The sequence below is a fragment of the Abramis brama genome (genome assembly GCF_963993115.1).
Source record: "Abramis brama genome assembly, chromosome: 13".
Taxonomy (NCBI): domain Eukaryota; kingdom Metazoa; phylum Chordata; class Actinopteri; order Cypriniformes; family Leuciscidae; genus Abramis; species Abramis brama.
The window spans coordinates 4,456,198-4,476,272 of record NC_139975.1 but is presented as its reverse complement, the minus strand read 5'-3'; the positions used below and the strand labels follow the sequence as shown (position 1 = coordinate 4,476,272).

The 20,075-nt window shown below is 38.0% G+C and overlaps 1 protein-coding gene across 6 annotated transcripts in view; it reads right to left on the bottom strand.

The window, feature by feature from the left end:
- kcnip1a (Kv channel interacting protein 1 a) overlaps positions 1 to 20,075 on the bottom strand; it is a 101,326-nt gene that overhangs the window by 9,117 nt on the left and 72,134 nt on the right. For 3 of the 6 annotated variants that reach the window (XM_084133508.1, XM_084133507.1, XM_084133511.1), the window contains 2 exons: positions 1,207 to 1,331; positions 1,044 to 1,113 (listed from right to left, as the gene is read on the bottom strand). In XM_084133508.1, the coding sequence (XP_083989634.1) occupies positions 1,044 to 1,113; positions 1,207 to 1,331 (195 nt within the window). Of the gene's footprint in view, positions 1 to 1,043; positions 1,114 to 1,206; positions 1,332 to 4,104; positions 4,344 to 8,213; positions 8,241 to 20,075 lie in introns of those variants that run through there. The other 3 variants (XM_084133510.1, XM_084133509.1, XM_084133512.1) reach the window with 2 other exon arrangements.

The following is a 20,075-nucleotide window of genomic DNA, read 5'->3' as shown; positions in this document are numbered from 1 at the left end:
CACATTTCAACCTTTAAAACATTAAAGAAAAGGGGCACTTCTTGGGGCAGTTCATGTGTAGAGCCTCTGGTGATACTTCCAGCACAGTTTCATGTTGTGTCGAGTCTTCTTAGTGTTTTAAAAATAGCGATTTTGATGCTATCATAGTCGTGCCTCAAGCACTCCCATTCACAAGGCAATTTGACCGAAAACGAAAATACGGTCAAACTTAAAAGTGGCGTTTCCATTCTAATTATGCTTTTAAATGAAAGTTTGCCTCGGGTAGATTAACAAAAAGACCCTAGGTTGCATTTAGGCGAGACTTACGCTTTAAATTGAATAAAAATGTTAATTTTTATGAACCCTGAACACACATTAACACATGAGTATGTTTTTTATAGTAAGCTAAGGAAATGTATCTATACCAGGGTTATTATCATTAACTAAAACGGTAATGCAAGAAGGATCCATTTGTTAACATTAAGTAATTTATATTAGTTAACACGAACAAAATATAATTATTCATTCAAAAACGTGGATTCATTCAGTAACAAAACATCAGAGACGTGCAATGACTCGCTGGTGGATGCGTTTGGAATAACTTTCATTGCTGAAAGAGCAAAAACAGACAGTAACGGTATTCTGCATCTAAAATGTTGTCACGTAATATTAATTTGTTTGTTGAACTGTTGTATAAAATCGATATTTGCAGGATATTTGCAAATCAGGATTTGCAATCGTGCTGATATTCGGGAAAACGGCACTCTTGCTCGTGTGATATTGCTTAACTAGCTATATCCTTTATAAATACATATTATATATTATATATATATATATATATATATATATATATAAAAAAAATATAAAAGTATACTAACTAACTAACTAAATACTAAAAACCAGACCTCACACAGAGACATTTTTTGCCCCGTATATTAAATTTGGGGGGGTTTATATTTATTTTAGTAATTAATTTCCCCATTCATTTCTGGCCCCTTCTGTTGCGAGGTCCGTCTCAAGTGAAACGGATGAAAGAAATGGAGAAACTGCGAACACACACTGACCCCCGTGAGGAAAGAACTGCGAGTAGATCTGTTTGAACGTCTCCTCGTTGACCACGCCACTGGGACATTCCTGAGAAACAAAGGGGAAAAAATGTGTGTAAATGTGATTGTCACAGCAGTCCATCAGGAAAACACATGTACATGTGTGTGTGAGCTTGCATACGTTTTTAAAGCCTCTGTACAGCACTTGCAGCTCTTTCCTGTTGAAGTTTGATTGAGCCTCCAGCAGGTCCAACGCCTCTGGACGATGACACACCACAGACAGCTCCAGATCATCACACACCCTATCTACACACACATTAAAACATGTACAATAAAACATGTGCAATCCACTGGATTTCCTTGGTATATGATGCATTTAACAATGAAACAGCATGTTCAAATAAAAAAAGGAATTGAAATTAATTACATGGTAAAAAAAATAATCAGATGCAGATTAAATTACATTTTAAAATAATAATAATATGCTCTTTTACATAAAAACATGTTAATAAAATGCAAAAACCTCAGAAAATACCATGTAAAAAAACAGTTCCATGTAATTTAATTACCTATAAAATTATATTTTTACAGATCAATGAAATATACAAATAAACAAAAAATAAAAAAGACAAACATCCAAGAATTCATATTTCAGCTCTGCATCATTTTGATTGACATACATTATCGATCATAAGTTTGGGGTCAGTAAGATCTTCTTCTTTTTTCTTTTTTTTTCAAAGTATTTAATACTTGCATTGAGCAAGTATGCATTAAATTGATCAAAAGTTACAGTAAAGACATTAATAATGTTACAAAGGATTTCTATTTTTAAACAGATTTATAAACAGCACAACTGTTTTCAACATTGATAATAATCATAAATGTTTCTTGAGCATCAAATCATCATATTAGAATGATTTCTGAAGGATCATGTGACACTGAAGACTGGAGTAATGATGCTGAAAATTCAGCTTTGATCACAGGAATAAATTACACTTTATATTCACATAGAAAACAGCTTTTTTAAATTGTAATAATATATTAATATACAATATTACTGTTTTTACTGTCATTTTTGATCAAATTATGCAGCCTTGGTGAGCAGAAGAGACTTATTTAACAACATTGGAAAATCTTACTGACACCAATCTTTTGAATGCTAGTGTTGATCTAAAGGATTGTCTGAGATGAGATGCACTGATAACACACAGTGAGAGTGTCCTGCATCTCGTCCTGCATCTGAAGCACCGAATCATTTGGTTTCAGAAACGTACAAGTACAGAGGAACTCCCGTGTGTTAAAGATGACGACACCGCAGTAACACACACGTTTGACATTCACAGCATTCGAAACGGATCACTTCCTTTACACTTATTCGTTCATTTAGCAGAGGCTTTTATCTGACATCATCAATGGGAATGACTTTTACATATGTATTTTTATTTGATTTAAAAACAATAAAAAACATTTTCATTACTTGAAATAAAACGATAACAGAAGTTAAGTCATATATATATATATATATATATAAACTTATTTCAGCTAGTTGCCAAGCCAACATTTCTCATATTAATTTAGCTAAACTTGATGTATTAAAATAACTAAAACTGAAATAAAAATTTATAAAAACTAAACAGACATTAATAAAAAAAAAAGACAAAAATTATGAAAACAAACAACAAAACTTTTACTAAAATTAAAACAGAAAATATAAAAATGAAAACTAATTCAAAATATTAATAAAAAAATCTCAATGTTAGTAAAATAAGACTGAATCTGTATATAAACGACTGAAGAGTCACAACAATCAAAGCTCAACTGAACCAAAGTGAGAAAAACAAACAGACATACAGTTTGAAATATGAATATGATCTTTCTGGCGTGTTGATCATCATACATAAGGACGGACACAGGGGGTGTGTGTGTGTGTGTGTGTGTGTGTGTGTGTGTGTTCTGGTAATCCCAAAGGACAAAATGTCCCCACAAAGATAGCAATATCCGAAATCCTTGTCCTTGTGGGGACATTTTTTGGTCCCCATAGGGAAGCACGCTTATTAATCATACAGAATGAGTTTTTTGAAAATGTAAAATTGCAGAAAGTTGTGTGTGATGGGCAGGTTTAGGGGTCAGGTTAGTGTAAGGGGAGAGAATATACAGTGTATACAGTATAAACACCATTGTGTCTATGGAAATTCCCATAAAACATGAAAACACAACATGTGTGTGTGTGTGTGTGTGTGTGTGTGTTAAAGCACTGAAGGACACACACAGGTGAGGTCAAAGGTCATGTGCCTGAGGCTCTCACTGCTGTTCAATGACATTTAGCAGTGTCATATTATAGCACTGCACTCTCTCTAACACACACACACACGCACAAATTCACAAATCTGCAAGAACACACACAGCTTTAAAAAAAAAAAGTATTTGTCATTGTAAATAAGATTATTGGAGTACATCTCTCTACTTCAAAATTAATGTTTATTTCAATGCGTTACTTGCCATTTCTTTGTAATTGTTTGTGAAATTGACTGACAAATTCTGAGTGAAAATTGTTTCAACCCCAATTTTTTTTTTCAGTGTATTAAAGCTCTGAATTAAATTATATTTACAAAAACTATATATATATATATATATATATATATATATATATATATATATATATATATATATATATATATATATATATATATATATATTTTTTTTTTTTTTTTTTTTTTTTTTTATTTTATTTTTTTTTATTATTATTATTTATTTATTTTTATTTTTTTTTACATAATCTGTAAATAAAACAAATCCTGCAACATTTTTTTCTTCAGTGCAAGTCTAAAGCATTTTCCCGGTTTGCCATAAACATGGTCATGATGAATATTTCTCTCTTTTGATCTTATTCCACAGCTGGTGAAATTACAGTGTGAAAAATGCGACTTTCTGGCAGAGGTTAAATCTGATTCAGCAAATATCAAACATGGCACACACTCATTATCAGACGTCTGTATGAATCACATTAAGCCCAAACAAACATCTGATAAAACTTCAGTCCAGCTGTTAATGTCCTGAGTGAGATGTGTGTGAGACTCACCCTCAGTGCTGATGAGTCCGAGTGTGTGCAGGAGTTTCACAGCTCCACACAGCAGCAGAACTATAGCTAAAGTTTGCAGTCCCTCTCCCTCTCCTTCCTCCATCACTCCTGATTCCCTGCGCTAGTGCCTTAATATTCCTGTTTTACTCTCGCTTTCATTACGGTCTCTTTCTGTACTTGCGGAGTCCGCAGCATCCACCTTTATATACACCTCTCTCTCTCTCTCTCTCTCTCTCTCTCTCTCTCTCTCTCTCTCTTTCTCCCTCTCCTCTTTGACATCTAATTCTTTGTTTCCCAGTTTGTACTCTCTCTCTCTCTCTCTCTCTCTGTGTGTGTGTGTGTGTGTTAGAAATATTCACTATGCCATCTATCAAATGTTCATTGTGCTGGAACATCAGAGTTCAGCAAAATACAGAATTTACCCCTTTCAAATCATGATTATGAATATGACTTGAACATCAAACGAGATGTTAATGGACTTTAAAGACTTACAATTCAAAGAAATCACACAAAAGTAGTACAACACAAATAATAATTACACATTTATTTTGACTGTTTATGCCATTCCCTGACATTTTGAGCAAGACTACATGTCTAAAACATTCAAGATGGACGGAATGATGGACAGAATGGTAGATGGAGGGATGGAATGGATAGATGGATAGAATGATGGATGGATGGACGGAATGATGGATGGAAAGTTGGGTGGAATGATGGACGGAATGGATGGGTGGAATGATGGACGGAATGATGGACAGAATAGTAGATTGATAGACGGAATGGATAGATGGAAAGAATGAGGTATGGAATGATGGACGGAACGGATGGATGGAAAGAATGATGGATGGAATGATGGACGGAAAGCTGGGTGGAATGATGGACGGAATGGATGGATGGAATGATGGAAAGAATGATGGATGGAATGATGGACGGAATGGATGGATGGAAAGAATGATGGATGGAATGACGGACGGAATGGATGGATGGAATGATGGACAGAATAGTGGATGGATGGAATAATGGATGGATGGAAAGCTGGGTGGAATGATGGACGGAATGGATGGATGGAATGATGGACAATAGTGGATGGATGGAAAGAATGATGGATGGAATGACGGACGGAATGGATGGATGGAATGACGGACGGAATGGATGGATGGAATGATGGACAGAATAGTGGATGGATGGAATAATGGATGGATGGAATGATGGAATGATGATGGAATGATGGACAGAATAGTGGATGGATGGAATAATGGATGGATGGAAAGCTGGGTGGAATGATGGACGGAATGGATGGATGGAATGATGGACAATAGTGGATGGATGGAATAATGGATGGATGGAATGATGATGGAATGATGGACAGAATAGTGGATGGATGGAATAATGGATGGATGGAAAGCTGGGTGGAATGATGGACGGAATGGATGGATGGAATGATGGACAATAGTGGATGGATGGAATAATGGATGGATGGAATGATGGAATGATGGACAGAATGGATGGATGGAAAGAATGATGGATGGAATGATGGACAGAATGGATGGATGGAAAGAATGATGGATGGAATGATGGACAGAATGGATGGATGGAATAATGGATGGATGGAATGATGGAATGATGATGGAATGATGGACAGAATGGATGGATGGAAAGAATGATGATGGAATGATGGACAGAATGGATGGATGGAAAGAATGATGGATGGAATGATGGACGGAATGGATGGATGGAATGATGGATGGATGGAATGATGGAAAGAATGGTGGATGGAAAGAATAATGGATGGAATGATGGACGGAATGGATGGATGGAAAGAATGATGGATGGAATGATGGACAGAATGGATGGATGGAAAGCTGGGTGGAATGATGGAAAGAATGATGGATGGAATGATGGACAGAATAGTGGATGGATGGAATAATGGATGGATGGAATAATGGAAAGAATGGTGGATGGAAAGAATAATGGATGGAATGATGGACGGAATGGATGGATGGAAAGAATGATGGATGGAATGATGGACAGAATGGATGGATGGAAAGAATGATGGATGGAATGATGGACAGAATGGATGGATGGAAAGCTGGGTGGAATGATGGAAAGAATGATGGATGGAATGATGGACAGAATAGTGGATGGATGGAATAATGGATGGATGGAATGATGGAAAGAATGGATGGATGGAAAGAATGGTGGATGGAATGATGGACAGAATGGATGGATGAAAGCTGGGTGGAATGATGGATGGAATGATGGACAGAATAGTGGATGGATGGAATAATGGATGGATGGAATGATGGAAAGAATGGATGGATGGAAAGAATGGTGGATGGAATGATGGACAGAATGGATGGATGGAATGATGGACAGAATAGTGGATGGAATGATGGACAGAATAGTGGATGGAATGATGGACAGAATAGTGGATGGAATGATGGACAGAATAGTGGATGGAATGATGGACAGAATAGTGGATGGAATGATGGACAGAATAGTGGATGGAATGATGGACAGAATAGTGGATGGAATGATGGACAGAATGCTGGATGGAATGATGGACAGAATAGTGGATGGAATGATGGACAGAATGCTGGATGGAATGATGGACAGAATAGTGGATGGAATGATGGACAGAATAGTGGATGGAATGATGGACAGAATAGTGGATGGAATGATGGACAGAATAGTGGATGGAATGATGGACAGAATGCTGGATGGAATGATGGACAGAATAGTGGATGGAATGATGGACAGAATAGTGGATGGAATGATGGACAGAATGCTGGATGGAATGATGGACAGAATAGTGGATGGAATGATGGACAGAATAGTGGATGGAATGATGGACAGAATGCTGGATGGAATGATGGACAGAATAGTGGATGGAATGATGGACAGAATAGTGGATGGAATGATGGACAGAATAGTGGATGGAATGATGGACAGAATGCTGGATGGATTTTTTCATATCATTTTTAAACAGCTCTAGTGGAGTTGAGATATTGCCAAACAGATTTTAATTTTGCCATTCAGCACCGTAAAATATCCATCACACTGTTTTCAAATAACTCAGATTTATGAATAAATCAGATCATTATGGGATACGGGAAATGTTCTCCAACATGTTCCCTGATATGTAAATACAAAACAAATTGGGTGGGATTGCAAACAAACACTGATTATTAATAACTCCTAATGTTTCTAGAAAAATATGCGTAAATCAGCAACTCTTTACAATAAGGTTTAATTTGTTCATTTTAGTTTTTTTTTTTCAACATTTACTAATACATTACTAATACATTGTTTATGTTTATGTAATTTAATGGACCCGAATTAACATGGACTAACAATGAACGATGTGTTTTCTTAAACATTAACAAATAATAATAAATACTGTAACAAATGTACGGTATTGCTCATTATTAGTTAGCGCTAGTGAACGCATTAATTACTGTAAACCATTGAGACTTTATTGTAAGACACAAGTGTTCCCAGTTATTCACACTAATAAAAATATTGCAGCTCTATTAATTTCATTCCATTTTAATTCTATGCTCTTAAATGCAAATTCAAAATACTTCAATTCACAAGTTCAAATTCATTCGAGAGTGAGTGTGTGTTTGTGTGTATGAGTGTGTGTGAGAGTGTGTGTGTGTGTGTGTGTGCGAGAGAGAGAGAGAGAGTGAGTGTGTGCGAGAATGTTTGTGTGTGTATGAGTGTGTGCGAGTGTGTGTGTGTGTGTGTGTGTGTGTGTGTGTGTGTGTGTGTGTGTGTGTGAGTGTGTGAGAGAGAGAGAGAGAGAGAGAGAGAGAGAGAGAGAGAGAGAGAGAGAGAGAGAAAGAAAGAGAGTGAGTGCGAGAGAGAGAGAGAGAGAGAGAGAGAGAGAGAGAGAGAGAGAGAGAGAGAGAGAGAGAGAGAGAGAGAGAGAGAGTGTGTGTGTGTGTGTGTGTGTGTGTCCTTCACACTCTCAGGTGAGACTGCAGCCCCAGGTGAGTCCTGCCCTTAGGTAGGACATTAAGAACGATGTCAACTCATTGTGTGTGTGTGTGTGTGTGTGTGTGTGTGTGAGAATGCACATTCAGAGAAGAATGAAAAATAAATACCATGGTTTGTAGATCCGAACATTGTTGCTATAAAACAATCCACAATAAACATAATTTCAGAATTACATGACCAAGTCCTCCTCAAGAAACATAATTGTTATGCAGAAGAATGAGTCAACACACACACATGCACATGCGCACACACACACACACACACACACACACACACACAAGCACACACACACACACAAGGAGCACTGCTGGTTTGATTAACGAGCCTTGTTTAGAGGGCAAAGTTCACGTGCAACAGAGACAACAAAAGACAGTAATTCAGATTCCGGACAAATTATTCCAGATCTAAATAAACCAAAACATGAATTAATTCAGCAATGCTGTAAGCGATAAATATTAATTTCATAGAATCATAAAGTAGAGCACCTTTAATTCATGAAACTGCATATGTTTCTGTCTTCGGTTTATATCTACAATGACAACCTTCTGATGCCAGCCAGACATCAAGAGAAATATATTTGTAGTAATTAATAACTGAACAAATACATATTTTATATTTTCTTTTAAATTTTAGTTAAATAAATTATTCTTGCTATGTATGTTTTATATTTTATATTTTGATATATAGTTTCTTTTTCCTCATTAGGAGGTTAAAATTGCCACTAGATGGAGACAAACATCCACAAAACCAACAGCATCACACGCAGCATTTATTCATAAATATATTCATTAATAAATAAATACAAAAGGAAATGCTACATCACAACACTTTTACTACAACATTTCATACAAGTATTATTTGGCGGCTGTTCTACATTCGCAAGGACTCGTTTTCAGTGTCATGACACACACACACACACTCACTTCACTGTAATCCTCTGGTTTAAACTGCTAGTTTGCATAATCTGAATTAGCATAATCTTTGTACTACCGAAGCAACTGAGAATAGCTCCGTTTTTGAGAGCAAGAGTGAAATATATCCAGAGAAAATTCACACATTTCTCTCAAACACACACACACACACACACACACACACACGACTGCGGTCAACAGCAGTGAGAAATCACACTGCGCAAATCAAGGCTTGACGCATCAGTAATTAAGACAAACTCACACACACTCCTCAACACTCCACCTGTGTAAAAACCCCTTCACACACCGTTCCACTTCAGCCGTCTTCCTGAAGACAAATTCAGCTTATAATGCCAAACACAAAGAGTTCTCTGTGATCATATTTGCACGTTTGGGTCAGACTTATGAAGTGAGGCCTGCATGTGTTTATGACAGATCATTTATCTTACACTATCAACAACAAGCAACTAATATTAGTATTTACAGACGTTACAGAAATCAAACCTGCTGATATTTGAGTGGGTGTTTGTTTACTTGGCAACTAGTGTGTCCATTTCCCACCGAAGACTGACGTATTTAGACATCAAAGAGGATAACAGCGACTGTCCACGGGCCGTTAAGCTCTTTTGGCCAAAATATATTGGCAGATATCATGTTTGTGAGTTTCTCTCGTCGGTGACCCGGTTCAGGAATGATTTCAGCACTCGTTCAATCCCACAATGCAGCACAATAACAAGTACACAACCAATGTACACTCAATGGCTAGCTAGAGAATACCCATAATGCATTGTGAGAATTGTGCGTCACATTAAAGGGTTAGTTCACCCAAAAATGAATATTCTGTCAGTAATTACTCTCCCTCATGTTGTTCAACCCCGTAAGACCTTCGTTCATCTTCAGAACACAAATTAAGATATTTTTGATGAAATCTGAGAGCTGGATCACTCCTCCATAGGCTTCTAGGTAATCGAGATCGGCCATCCCAGAAAAGTTAGTACAAACATTGTTAAAATAGTCCAAGTGACTACAGTGGCTCAACCTTAAGTTTATCAAGCGACGAGAATACTTTCTGTGTGCACAAAACAAAAACAATAATAACGACTTTATTCAACTCTTCATTTTCTTCTGTGTTTCTCTGAGTGAGTTCACGTAGTGTAACAGCGCAGCGCTTCTGGGTTGTACGTCAGGACGGAGGCTCCCTATTGGCCGACGCTGGTCATGTGATGCATGTGATGCTGGCCAATAGTGAGCCTCCGTCCTTACGGGGTTGGAACCATAGATATCATATATAAAGGCTAGATGTCTCGTGCTCGCTGCTGGCCAATGGAGGTCGACGTCCGCACGTGGCGGCCATCTTGCCACAGTGTGCTCGCTCACTCGTTTAATGGTGCATGTACTTTTAAATAACCATAACTTGCTCAATTTGCTACCGATTTTCAAACGGTTTGGTTTGTTATAAACGTCAGAGATGTAGTTATGACACTGCATACATACAGTGCATACATATGAATAATTATAACATACATGTTCAAGCATTCGGAATTATAGCCACGTTAATAACGTTTGTAAGAAACCAAACCGTTTGTAAATCCGTCAAGATTTCAGCGAGATAAGAGGATTTGTGTGCATGCTGATCATTCACCTTAATGCACAGCTTCACTGTGACAAGATGGCCGAACGGTGATGCCGGAAGTGACTGCGCCATAAGACATCTAGCGTTTATATATGATATCTATGGTTGGAACGACATGAGGGAGAGTAATCACTGACAGAATATTAATTTTTGGGTGAACTAACCCTTTAATTCCCGCGTCTCACAGCTGAATCATCCATTCATCCATTCAAGGAGTGCATAAAAAACGAGTGAGTGAATTCAGACACTGATTGAGCCGGAAGTAATGCCGCTTTTGCCTCAATAATCATTGAGTAGTGATGAAAAGATTTATCTTGAACCCTGTCATGGAAACTATGTATAAACCTTGATTAAACAATTCAATAATCAATTAAAAAGGTATTTACACCTGTATGATATTACGCTGCAGCCACATTGGACCAGCGGATTGGATCTCTTACATACAATGTAAATATTATATTCACTTAGTATAAACTGTGTGTATGTATACATATTTATTAGGGGTGTAACAATATATCGTGTCACAATATTTCGCAATACAAAAATGCATCAATATGAATCATGGATAGTGACAATATATATTGTGTATAGTTCAACCAAAATAAAAATGACTGTGTTAGAAATAAATCAAGTCTTCAGAGTTTTAGTGTCAGTACTTCATTAAACTACTATATATAATGTTGAATATTATTTTCATTTTCAGAATCATGAATATTGTCATTTATTTAATTTAGCATTTTAATCAACAGTCCATTTTTTGTTAATCTTTTATCTCAAGTTTTGGAGTATATTATCGTGAGTTCAGAATCGTAATATGTATTGAATCATGACATGAGGGTATCGTTACACCCATAATAAATATTGTTTGTCTACTACTTGTTACTGTTGTTTCATGAAGGAACCGTTTCATTTTTATTCATTACCATGCGATGTGCTAAAAATGACAGTAAAGCTGACCGTTTCATTTAAACCTATAGACGTGCATCAAGACACATCGAGAGTATTAAAATAACTCTCTCTGACTCTCAGCAACACAGAAGAAGCGACTGCTGCAGTTCTCCATCAGTGTCTAAAGCACACGCACTAGCGGAGGAAGAGGAAGAGAGGAGGATATAACGCAAAAACACGAGCGCTCCACCAGACTTTGATATCTAGAGAGTACGGTGGCCTGTAGAGATGTGCACAAGAACGGTGAATCATCGTTTATGCACAATATGTAGTCAAGATTTTACATAAATGATCCACTTTCAGGCTGTGAAGATCAAGTGGAAATAGATAATGCTGATAATCTCAGATTATCCAAGAACAAGTAGAATTAATCAGCCCATCTGATATATGCAAACACTTCCTTACAATGTTTGTAACACAGAGAGAATGTTCCAGAAGGGTGATCCAACAAACAACAAGAAACTGAGAGAGAGCGAATGAATGGTGTGTGTGTGTGTGTGTGTGTGTGTGTGTGTGTGTGTGTGTGTGTTGGGGGGGGGGGGGGGTATAAAGACGTAACTGCAGGCAGTGTGGGTGAATTCAAGACATCTGAAATATTCACTAGAGGAAAACCCACAGCCACAGGTCTACAAAACACACACACACACACACACACACACACACACACAAAACATCCAGAATAATCTCTAAAACTATATATTAAATTTTTATATAGTTTCATATTGCCATAAGGTTGATCCAAATTATGTAAATCTGGTGCTCTTTGGTAGTCTAGCTATCCCCAGACCAAGCTCAATCTATTAAGACTGAACATTAGTCTGGAGAGTCAGCTCTGTATTTTCGACTGCACAAGAGGCGATCAACGGGCAGAGTTCAAATGACTCTGTACGCAATTGGACAGTCCTTCAACCAATCAGACCAACGATCCGAGTGACGTACTTTGCAGAGCGACGCGAAAACTCCAGGCAGGAAACGTGTAACCAAACGTGTTGATCAGCGGTTTGCAGAAGCAGCGACAGAATCGAGCGATTTTTACAGGTTGTGCAAAAAAAACATGAAAGTTAGTGGCATTTACACTAGGGCTGCACGATTAATCGCAATTTACATGTAATCGCACTTAAAACGAGATGGCTTATCGCAATTTTAAAATCGCAAAGGCTGCGATTATTTTTTATGCACAGCTTGTCACTGATGTACGGCTCTGTAAACGCTGCTCACTCTAAAAGCACTGTGAGTTTGAGTCACTTATAACGTGCATTTGAAAAAACAACACGAGTCAAACATCTTTCCAAAACATGAGAAGCATTTATGAACCTCTTTTTAATAACATGCAACATTTAATAACATGCATTTACTCCAAACTCACTTCATAACGACAGCTGAGCTCCTCCTTCTGTGAGATGATGAGCTTCTTACACAGAATAAGGCAGTTGTGTATTTATAAGTCATGTTTAATCAAAGCGTTTCAATCTTCTGTTTATTCAGCTACAGCGATAGGGATTTCCTGGAATGATGCGCATTATTGTACTTCTGTGGCGGGGCATGTTTAGCGTGTTTGCGTGAGAGCGCCCTCTGGCGTTCAAATGGGGGAGTATTTACTACCAATCAGCCGCACTCCACTGACAAGCAGCGCACAAAATAATCGCAGCCTTTGCCAAATCGCGTGCGGTTTTATTGCGATTAATCGTGCAGCCCTAATTTACACCCACTCGAGAGATTCGTTTGCTAAAAAGAAGCCGCTGAGCATCATCGAGATGTTAAAAGGAATTGGACAGAGCCGTAACGGCTCTGGAATTGGATTGGATTAAACCCGCCAATAGCGCGCCAGGTGAATAAGCCAGTTTGTGATTGGTTCCCGCAAATTTGTAAAGGAAGCAACAGAGATAAATGTACAGGTTTCCAGCCTGAGCTGCAGGGCGAAATCAAATCGCGACAGATCAGGCTGGGTTTACCCTTGGGTCATTTTTGACCGAAAAATTATATATGTTTTTTTTTTTTTTTTACTTCATCGGAATTGTACGAAACTTGGTAAAGGTTTGGTACTTGCTATGTGAACACAAAAAAATATGGACATGCTTCTAAAAAGTTAATTGTTCCTGAAAAAAAAAGTGTCACGTGTTGTTCGCAGTCAAAAATGAGCGCATTAGAAATGAATGGGAGATGAATTTCATCTAGTGGAAGCGTTCGGTACTGCAGCCAAACTAACTCTGACTGAAAGCTCATTTTTTGAGATAACAACCTCAGATTTGGACTGGAGCACAACTTGTTTAGATTTATGGCTTTGATTTTCCTCATGGTTTTAGAGTAAAATGTGTTTTGAAACATATTTCATAGTAGTATTTTTGTGCATTTTTCATAACAATAAATGTAAAATTCTACAACTTTTTTTAGTTCACTTTTTCCCAGTAATAATCTGAAGTGTTTTCTTTAAAACAAGAGCAAATTCAAGTCTGTGCTCCAAAGCACTTTAAGATTTACCACAGTTTAAGTTGGCTCATTTTCAGGTCTATGCTCAAAAAGTGAATAAATGGATTATAACTACTGCATAAACATAATTTAGCACCATCAAATACAAAATATTAAATAAAAAACAATACAGAACTAAAATATGGTACATTAATTTAATTAAAATTAAAAATGTAAAAAATCTGTCAATTTTGACAGCCACATGAGCAGCACCGTAGGGTTAAGTGATCTTACTGTGAAGACATGTTTATCAATTTATACATATTCAATCAAAAGTGATCAGCTATTCTGAAGAAGCTTCTGTCAGATCAATATCTCACTCTCTGCTTCCCGTCTGAGCCGATCACGGCACACATCAATCACATCTGATGATTTCAATTCTGCACTTACTGCTGCGGTTTAATCTTTTCCCGTCCTGAATTTAATCTACAAAACTACATCTCAAAATTATTCATTGCCATCATGGGATCCAACAAAAGTAATTAGTTTTCATAAAGCAAACACTGAAAGGGTGATTAATTTCACACTTATTGTCTATCTGTTCTGTACACGGCGCCTACAAAATGATTTAAATACAGCATGAAAAAATAATTTAGCAAATTCATTAAAATCAAAATTGCTTTCTGCCTCATTTCAAACTGATGCGCTCCTTCACAACTCTGCAACTCATGCATTATCTATAATTCTGAGTTTCCCTGCTTATAATAACGACTTTGTTTGGTCATTCATGTCTCGTGATTGTGATACGTCTCACTCCACTTGAAGGGCACGTTATCCCAGCGAAATTGTGTAAAGTCAGACAATCTTTAAGAGCAATATCCTCTCATTTTTGTCTGCGATACACATCAGATGGTTCATTACCAGTTGTGTTGGAGTGGAACTAAACAGGAAGTGACATCACAAGCACTTGGCTCTTGAACCGTCAGAAACGTGAATAATTTTCATTCATTTACTGCATTCAATTGAAAATATTAGTACTCGTTTTAATCTGCTGCTAACTTTTTCATGCCTGCTACCAAAGGTCTTTCCTTTCTTTTCTTGTTTTTTGTCTGTACTTATATCTGGAAATTTTAATGTTTTTAACTTAAACATCTTGCCTAAGGGTGGGCGATATGCCGGTAGACTCGATTAACCGATAAAGATTTTAAACTTTTGTCTCTATCCTGGTTACTCTGGTTACAGACGCGATGCGATAAGTTTCCAGTGACAAATAGTTTGTCTGTCCACACTAGACGCGACGCGACTGCGAGATGCGTCAAAATCAATCAAAACCCACAGCCAATCAGAACAACGTGTGGGCGGAGTCAGCCAATCAGAACAGTGTGTGGGCGGAGTCAGCCAATCAGAACAGCATGTGGGCGAAGTCAGCCAATCAGAACAACGTGTGGGCGGAGTCAGCCAATCAGAACAGAGTGTGGGCGGAGTCAGTCAATCAGAACAACGTGTGGGTGGAGTCAGCCAATCAGAACAGTGTGTGGGCGGAGTCAGCCAATCAGAACAGTGGGTGGGCGGAGTCAGCCAATCAGAACAGCATGTGGGAGGAGTCTCGCAGCACCAGAGAGTAATCTTGACAACACTCGCAAGAAATGGAGAAGTAGCTACATAATCAAATTCACAAATATTACACCATTTAAACATCATTCAAATACATAGGCTACGGAGTTACTAAAACAATCTTTGTCAAAGAATACACTTGTTTGTTCACAGTTTGAACGTTCTTTTTTCCATTTGTTTAATTTCAAGATCTGAGGTGAATTATCCACTGTTGCTTTTAAAGCTACAAAGCTGGAGCACTAAATGATATTCAAAGTCACATTACACTAGCCTGGAAATCCAGACCTAAATCTTTAAGATTAATGGTCTGGCATCGACTAATGAAGATCGGCCAGCTCGAGGGCCGGCACCAAGCATGCATTTGAAAATCTCACTGCACGCAACTGGATAACACTACGACCAATCACAACAAGCCCCATACGCTTAGCTACCAGCGGAGCTAACTGGTAGATTAGACTCTTGCGTATCCGGTCGGCAAAACAGCAAAAACGTCCTTCTTGCAAAGCCATCTTGCAATGTTTACTAATGACTTCGACGTCACAGCGCTGTCGTCATCTCGTCTCTGGCCCGCCTATATCAGATAACCCGATGTGATTGGTGCAGCTCAGATCGAGGGGCATATTTAATGAGCATCATTACTCGACACCAGAGTAACTCGCTGAGCAAATTCAACTTGTGCTCTTGTGAGAACTCTGGATTTCCAAGATAACATTACACACTTTTAACATTAAATAAAGCACATACACAGTACCTGAGATTATCATTGCCACACTTTGTGTTTGTTGATCGAGCGCAACGTCGCAGAAAAATAGAAACCGTTTCTAAAATAGAATCGTCGCGTGTCGCCGTCGCGGCTGGTTAGGACAAAAACTCTGATTAACATGGAAAAGAGCCTTTTATCGCGTGTCGCGTGTAGTTAGGACACGGTGTTACTTGACGTTTATGTGCGGTCACAAAAGCTTTACATGCGTTTTTAAGCATTGTGGTTTAAAAACCGCAACACCTGAAAGTCCGCACCAAGGTCTGAACCAAAGTTCATGTGTTGATACATTGTATACATTCGGTTAGTTTTGGTTTGGTTTCACATTGCAATTATGTGAGCGCACTCATGCGTCATGTAAAATAACTTTACATGACGTACTTGCGTCCTGTCGTCGTCATCTATATGGGCTGCATCTTGACATTGATTGGTTTGTAAACAGACGTGCGTCTGATGTCAGTGTGTTGTCAAGTCGGCGGGTAACTTTGACAAGAATGAATGAACAGACGCATATCGTTGCCACTATACTGTTATTATTACGGCATTACTCCCTGCAGCACCAGCTATACTCGAGGCTAGTTCACATTCGCCAAATGAACGTCCTCGTTGTGCGAACATTTTATCGTCGCCGGCAGGACGCAGGACAAATATGTGTGTGTTGTGTGTGTGTGTGCATGTGTGAATCAGCTGGAAGAAACGCTGTGGGCAGGACTGACAGATCTGCACATAAATATTCTTCTTCAGTTGTTTAGTCTACGCGGGAACCACCAGAACTTCCTGTAAATGGTTTGAAAGTCCGAACCATACAGAAAATGCTTTCAGACTAGAAACGAACCAAACCTTTGCTCAGTTTGATCCGGACTAGACATGTGCCGGTAGTCGGTAATGCGATAAATCGCGGTAATGAATATGCACGATATTGTTATCGCGGGCACTTCAAAATACCGTGAAAAATAATACATCAACCGCTTAAACAAACACTGTGTAGGCCTATATGCTGCGCGAAACACGTGCGCACTCTGATGTAAACAATCCCCACATGAAGCACTGTGTGCATGCCGCGCAGTACACACTCTAGTTAATGTAAATAATCCTCACATGGAGAAGAAGCATGGCGCAAGGAGGAACGCTGCCGACGATTTATCTCCCTTCTAAAAGCAGGGCTGTCAACTCTACGCATTCAGCGTGAGACTCACAATCGACACTTTTCACACGCTCTCGCGCCACACATCCATTTTCTCACGCAGAGAAAAATCACAGAGCAAAGAGGACACTGTCACCGACAGACTAGACAGAGCAGGTTACTTTTGATATGAAAAAAAATTCTCAGCTCTCATGTTCTGTCCATTTTATTACGAAATACAGACAATAAATACCATTTTGGTGCTTGTAAATGTGACGTGACCGATCGCTGTAGCGCCTCAGTTCAAGTAAACCGATCCTCTGTTACTTTTTATTTAAAGATACAGTACAACTTACCGAAAGGTATTTATGCCTCATACGTAATATCGATCAATCAGTGTTTTTCAACCACGGAAAGAGGTCAGTAAAACTGCAGGTGAACAATTATGTCACAGAACGTTACATTTACCTCAGGAGAGCCATTTAATGACCAAACACGTTAGTTGACTAGAAAAAATAGCTATAGAGAGGAGTATTTTGCTAAATATGTGCACTATATTACATTTGTATTATATTTTTACTTGTCATAATTTATTATAATGAAAACCAAATTGTATTTAATTTAATTTGTTAATTTTTTACCTTTAATAATTATAGCAATTAAAATATCGTGATAATACCGTATACCGTGATAAAAGCTCAATCAATTAATCGCAGCATGAAAATTTGATACCGGCACATGCCTAATCCGGACCTAGACTACCTCTTTTCGTCGGACCAAATTTCGTCTGTTTGGTGCGGACCGTGGTCCGGGGGAGGTTTCACACCTGTGATTTTGATTCGGACCAAACTGAAAAGTCAGAAAATCCGAACCAAACAAGATAGGTGCGAAAGGGCCCTTAACTGCAATAAGCAGCGAAAGAGAACTCATTTTGCTAAATGCGTGCACTGTTTCTGAGAGACTGTTTCTGAACGCTGTCTGAGAGACGAGCTCACGTGAAGCCGCTGCTCATAGAGCGTGCGAGTACTTAACTGAGCGCTTTTTGCCGCTCATACACGTCAAAATGCCCGTCTTTGCAAGTATTCTCGTGAACAGTCATTTATGTCTTAAGCGAATGTAAACAGTTGAGAAAGAAAATGCATGTGTATCAGTATATTGGATCCGTGCATTAAGTGACAGCAGCCTAATAAACCTGCAGGAGTCGGTTTCATTAACGTTAATCAAACAACAAAAGAGAGAAAATCTCTCTCTGCTTTTGACTGAATCACTTTTGCAAATTTGTATAACACAGTACAGTGTTTTTTATACATGTGATTATACAATTTATGCAGTAGCCTATTTCTTATATCTAGTGCTTAAACTTTTTTAAGGTAGGTCTATTTCATTTGTGTCTTTGTTGTATTGTAGTTATTTGTCCTATTTCTTGTAATTAGTCTCTTAGTTCCTTTAATTGTTTGTTCTATGTTCTTATTAAGGATATTTCAAAACCCATTTTTCCTAAAATATCTAAAACTAAACTTGGATCATGATCAAAAACCTTTTCAATAGTATAATTAAGGGCTGCACAATATATCGGAATTATCGAAATATCGCAAAAGTACATATTGCAATATAATACTCCAAACCATTACAAAAAGTCCTTACGAGCACAGTATGGGCCGGTTCACACAGGACCGGTTTTTGCTGTTGAAAACCCAAGACGCAGGTCAGTGGAACGAAATCAAGCGCAAGGTCTAGAGACGCGTTTTTTAAAAGTTGAACTTATTTTAACTTGACCGCAGCGTTAACATTAAAAGTAGAGCAGTGGAATGGAAAAACATGTTCTGTGTGAACATGTAAGCCGCCTTCCGCAGCTTATAAGTATGTGTATAATACATATATAAGTTATATGTATTTGGCCATATAAGTATGGCCAAACACACGCACAATTGTCAAAACAACCATCTTGGTGAGTATTGACGTAAACAGTCAGTTATTAAAGTTAAAGCTACACTGTGTAATTTTTTAAGTTGATTCTTAGCAAAAACACTTTGTTCTTTCAAAATGATATGTGCTCATTAATGTGTAATTACTTCTACCAACCAACTAATCAAGTATTCTCGTAAGCGTAGAATCTGCCATTTAGAATATATATGAGCAAGTCGCTCGAATGGTGGCAGCCATGTTGCGCCTCCATCTTGAAAATACATTAGCCAAAGAGGGACATACCTGGAAATTCAAGCTTCACCTTTCGCGTTTTGACACTCAGTGGCACCGTGACGAATGCGAGAGGGAGAATACTCGCGACTGCCGGCAGATTTGAAATAATACGGCCGCCGTAGGAGTTAAAACGCCCTCAGAATGGGAGGGGCTAGAAAGTAATATTCAGTTGGTAGTCATAAACAATTTCACCACTAGATGGGAGAAAATCCTACACAGTGTAGCTTTAATAAAACAAAAATAGACTAAATCACTCACTGCTCTTGACTAACTTTTGTAGCTTTAATAAGAATCAATATTTACTTCATATACATATTTTTACATTTGATTATTCAGTTTCTGTTGTTAAATAAAGCTAATGTAGGCCTTCCTGAA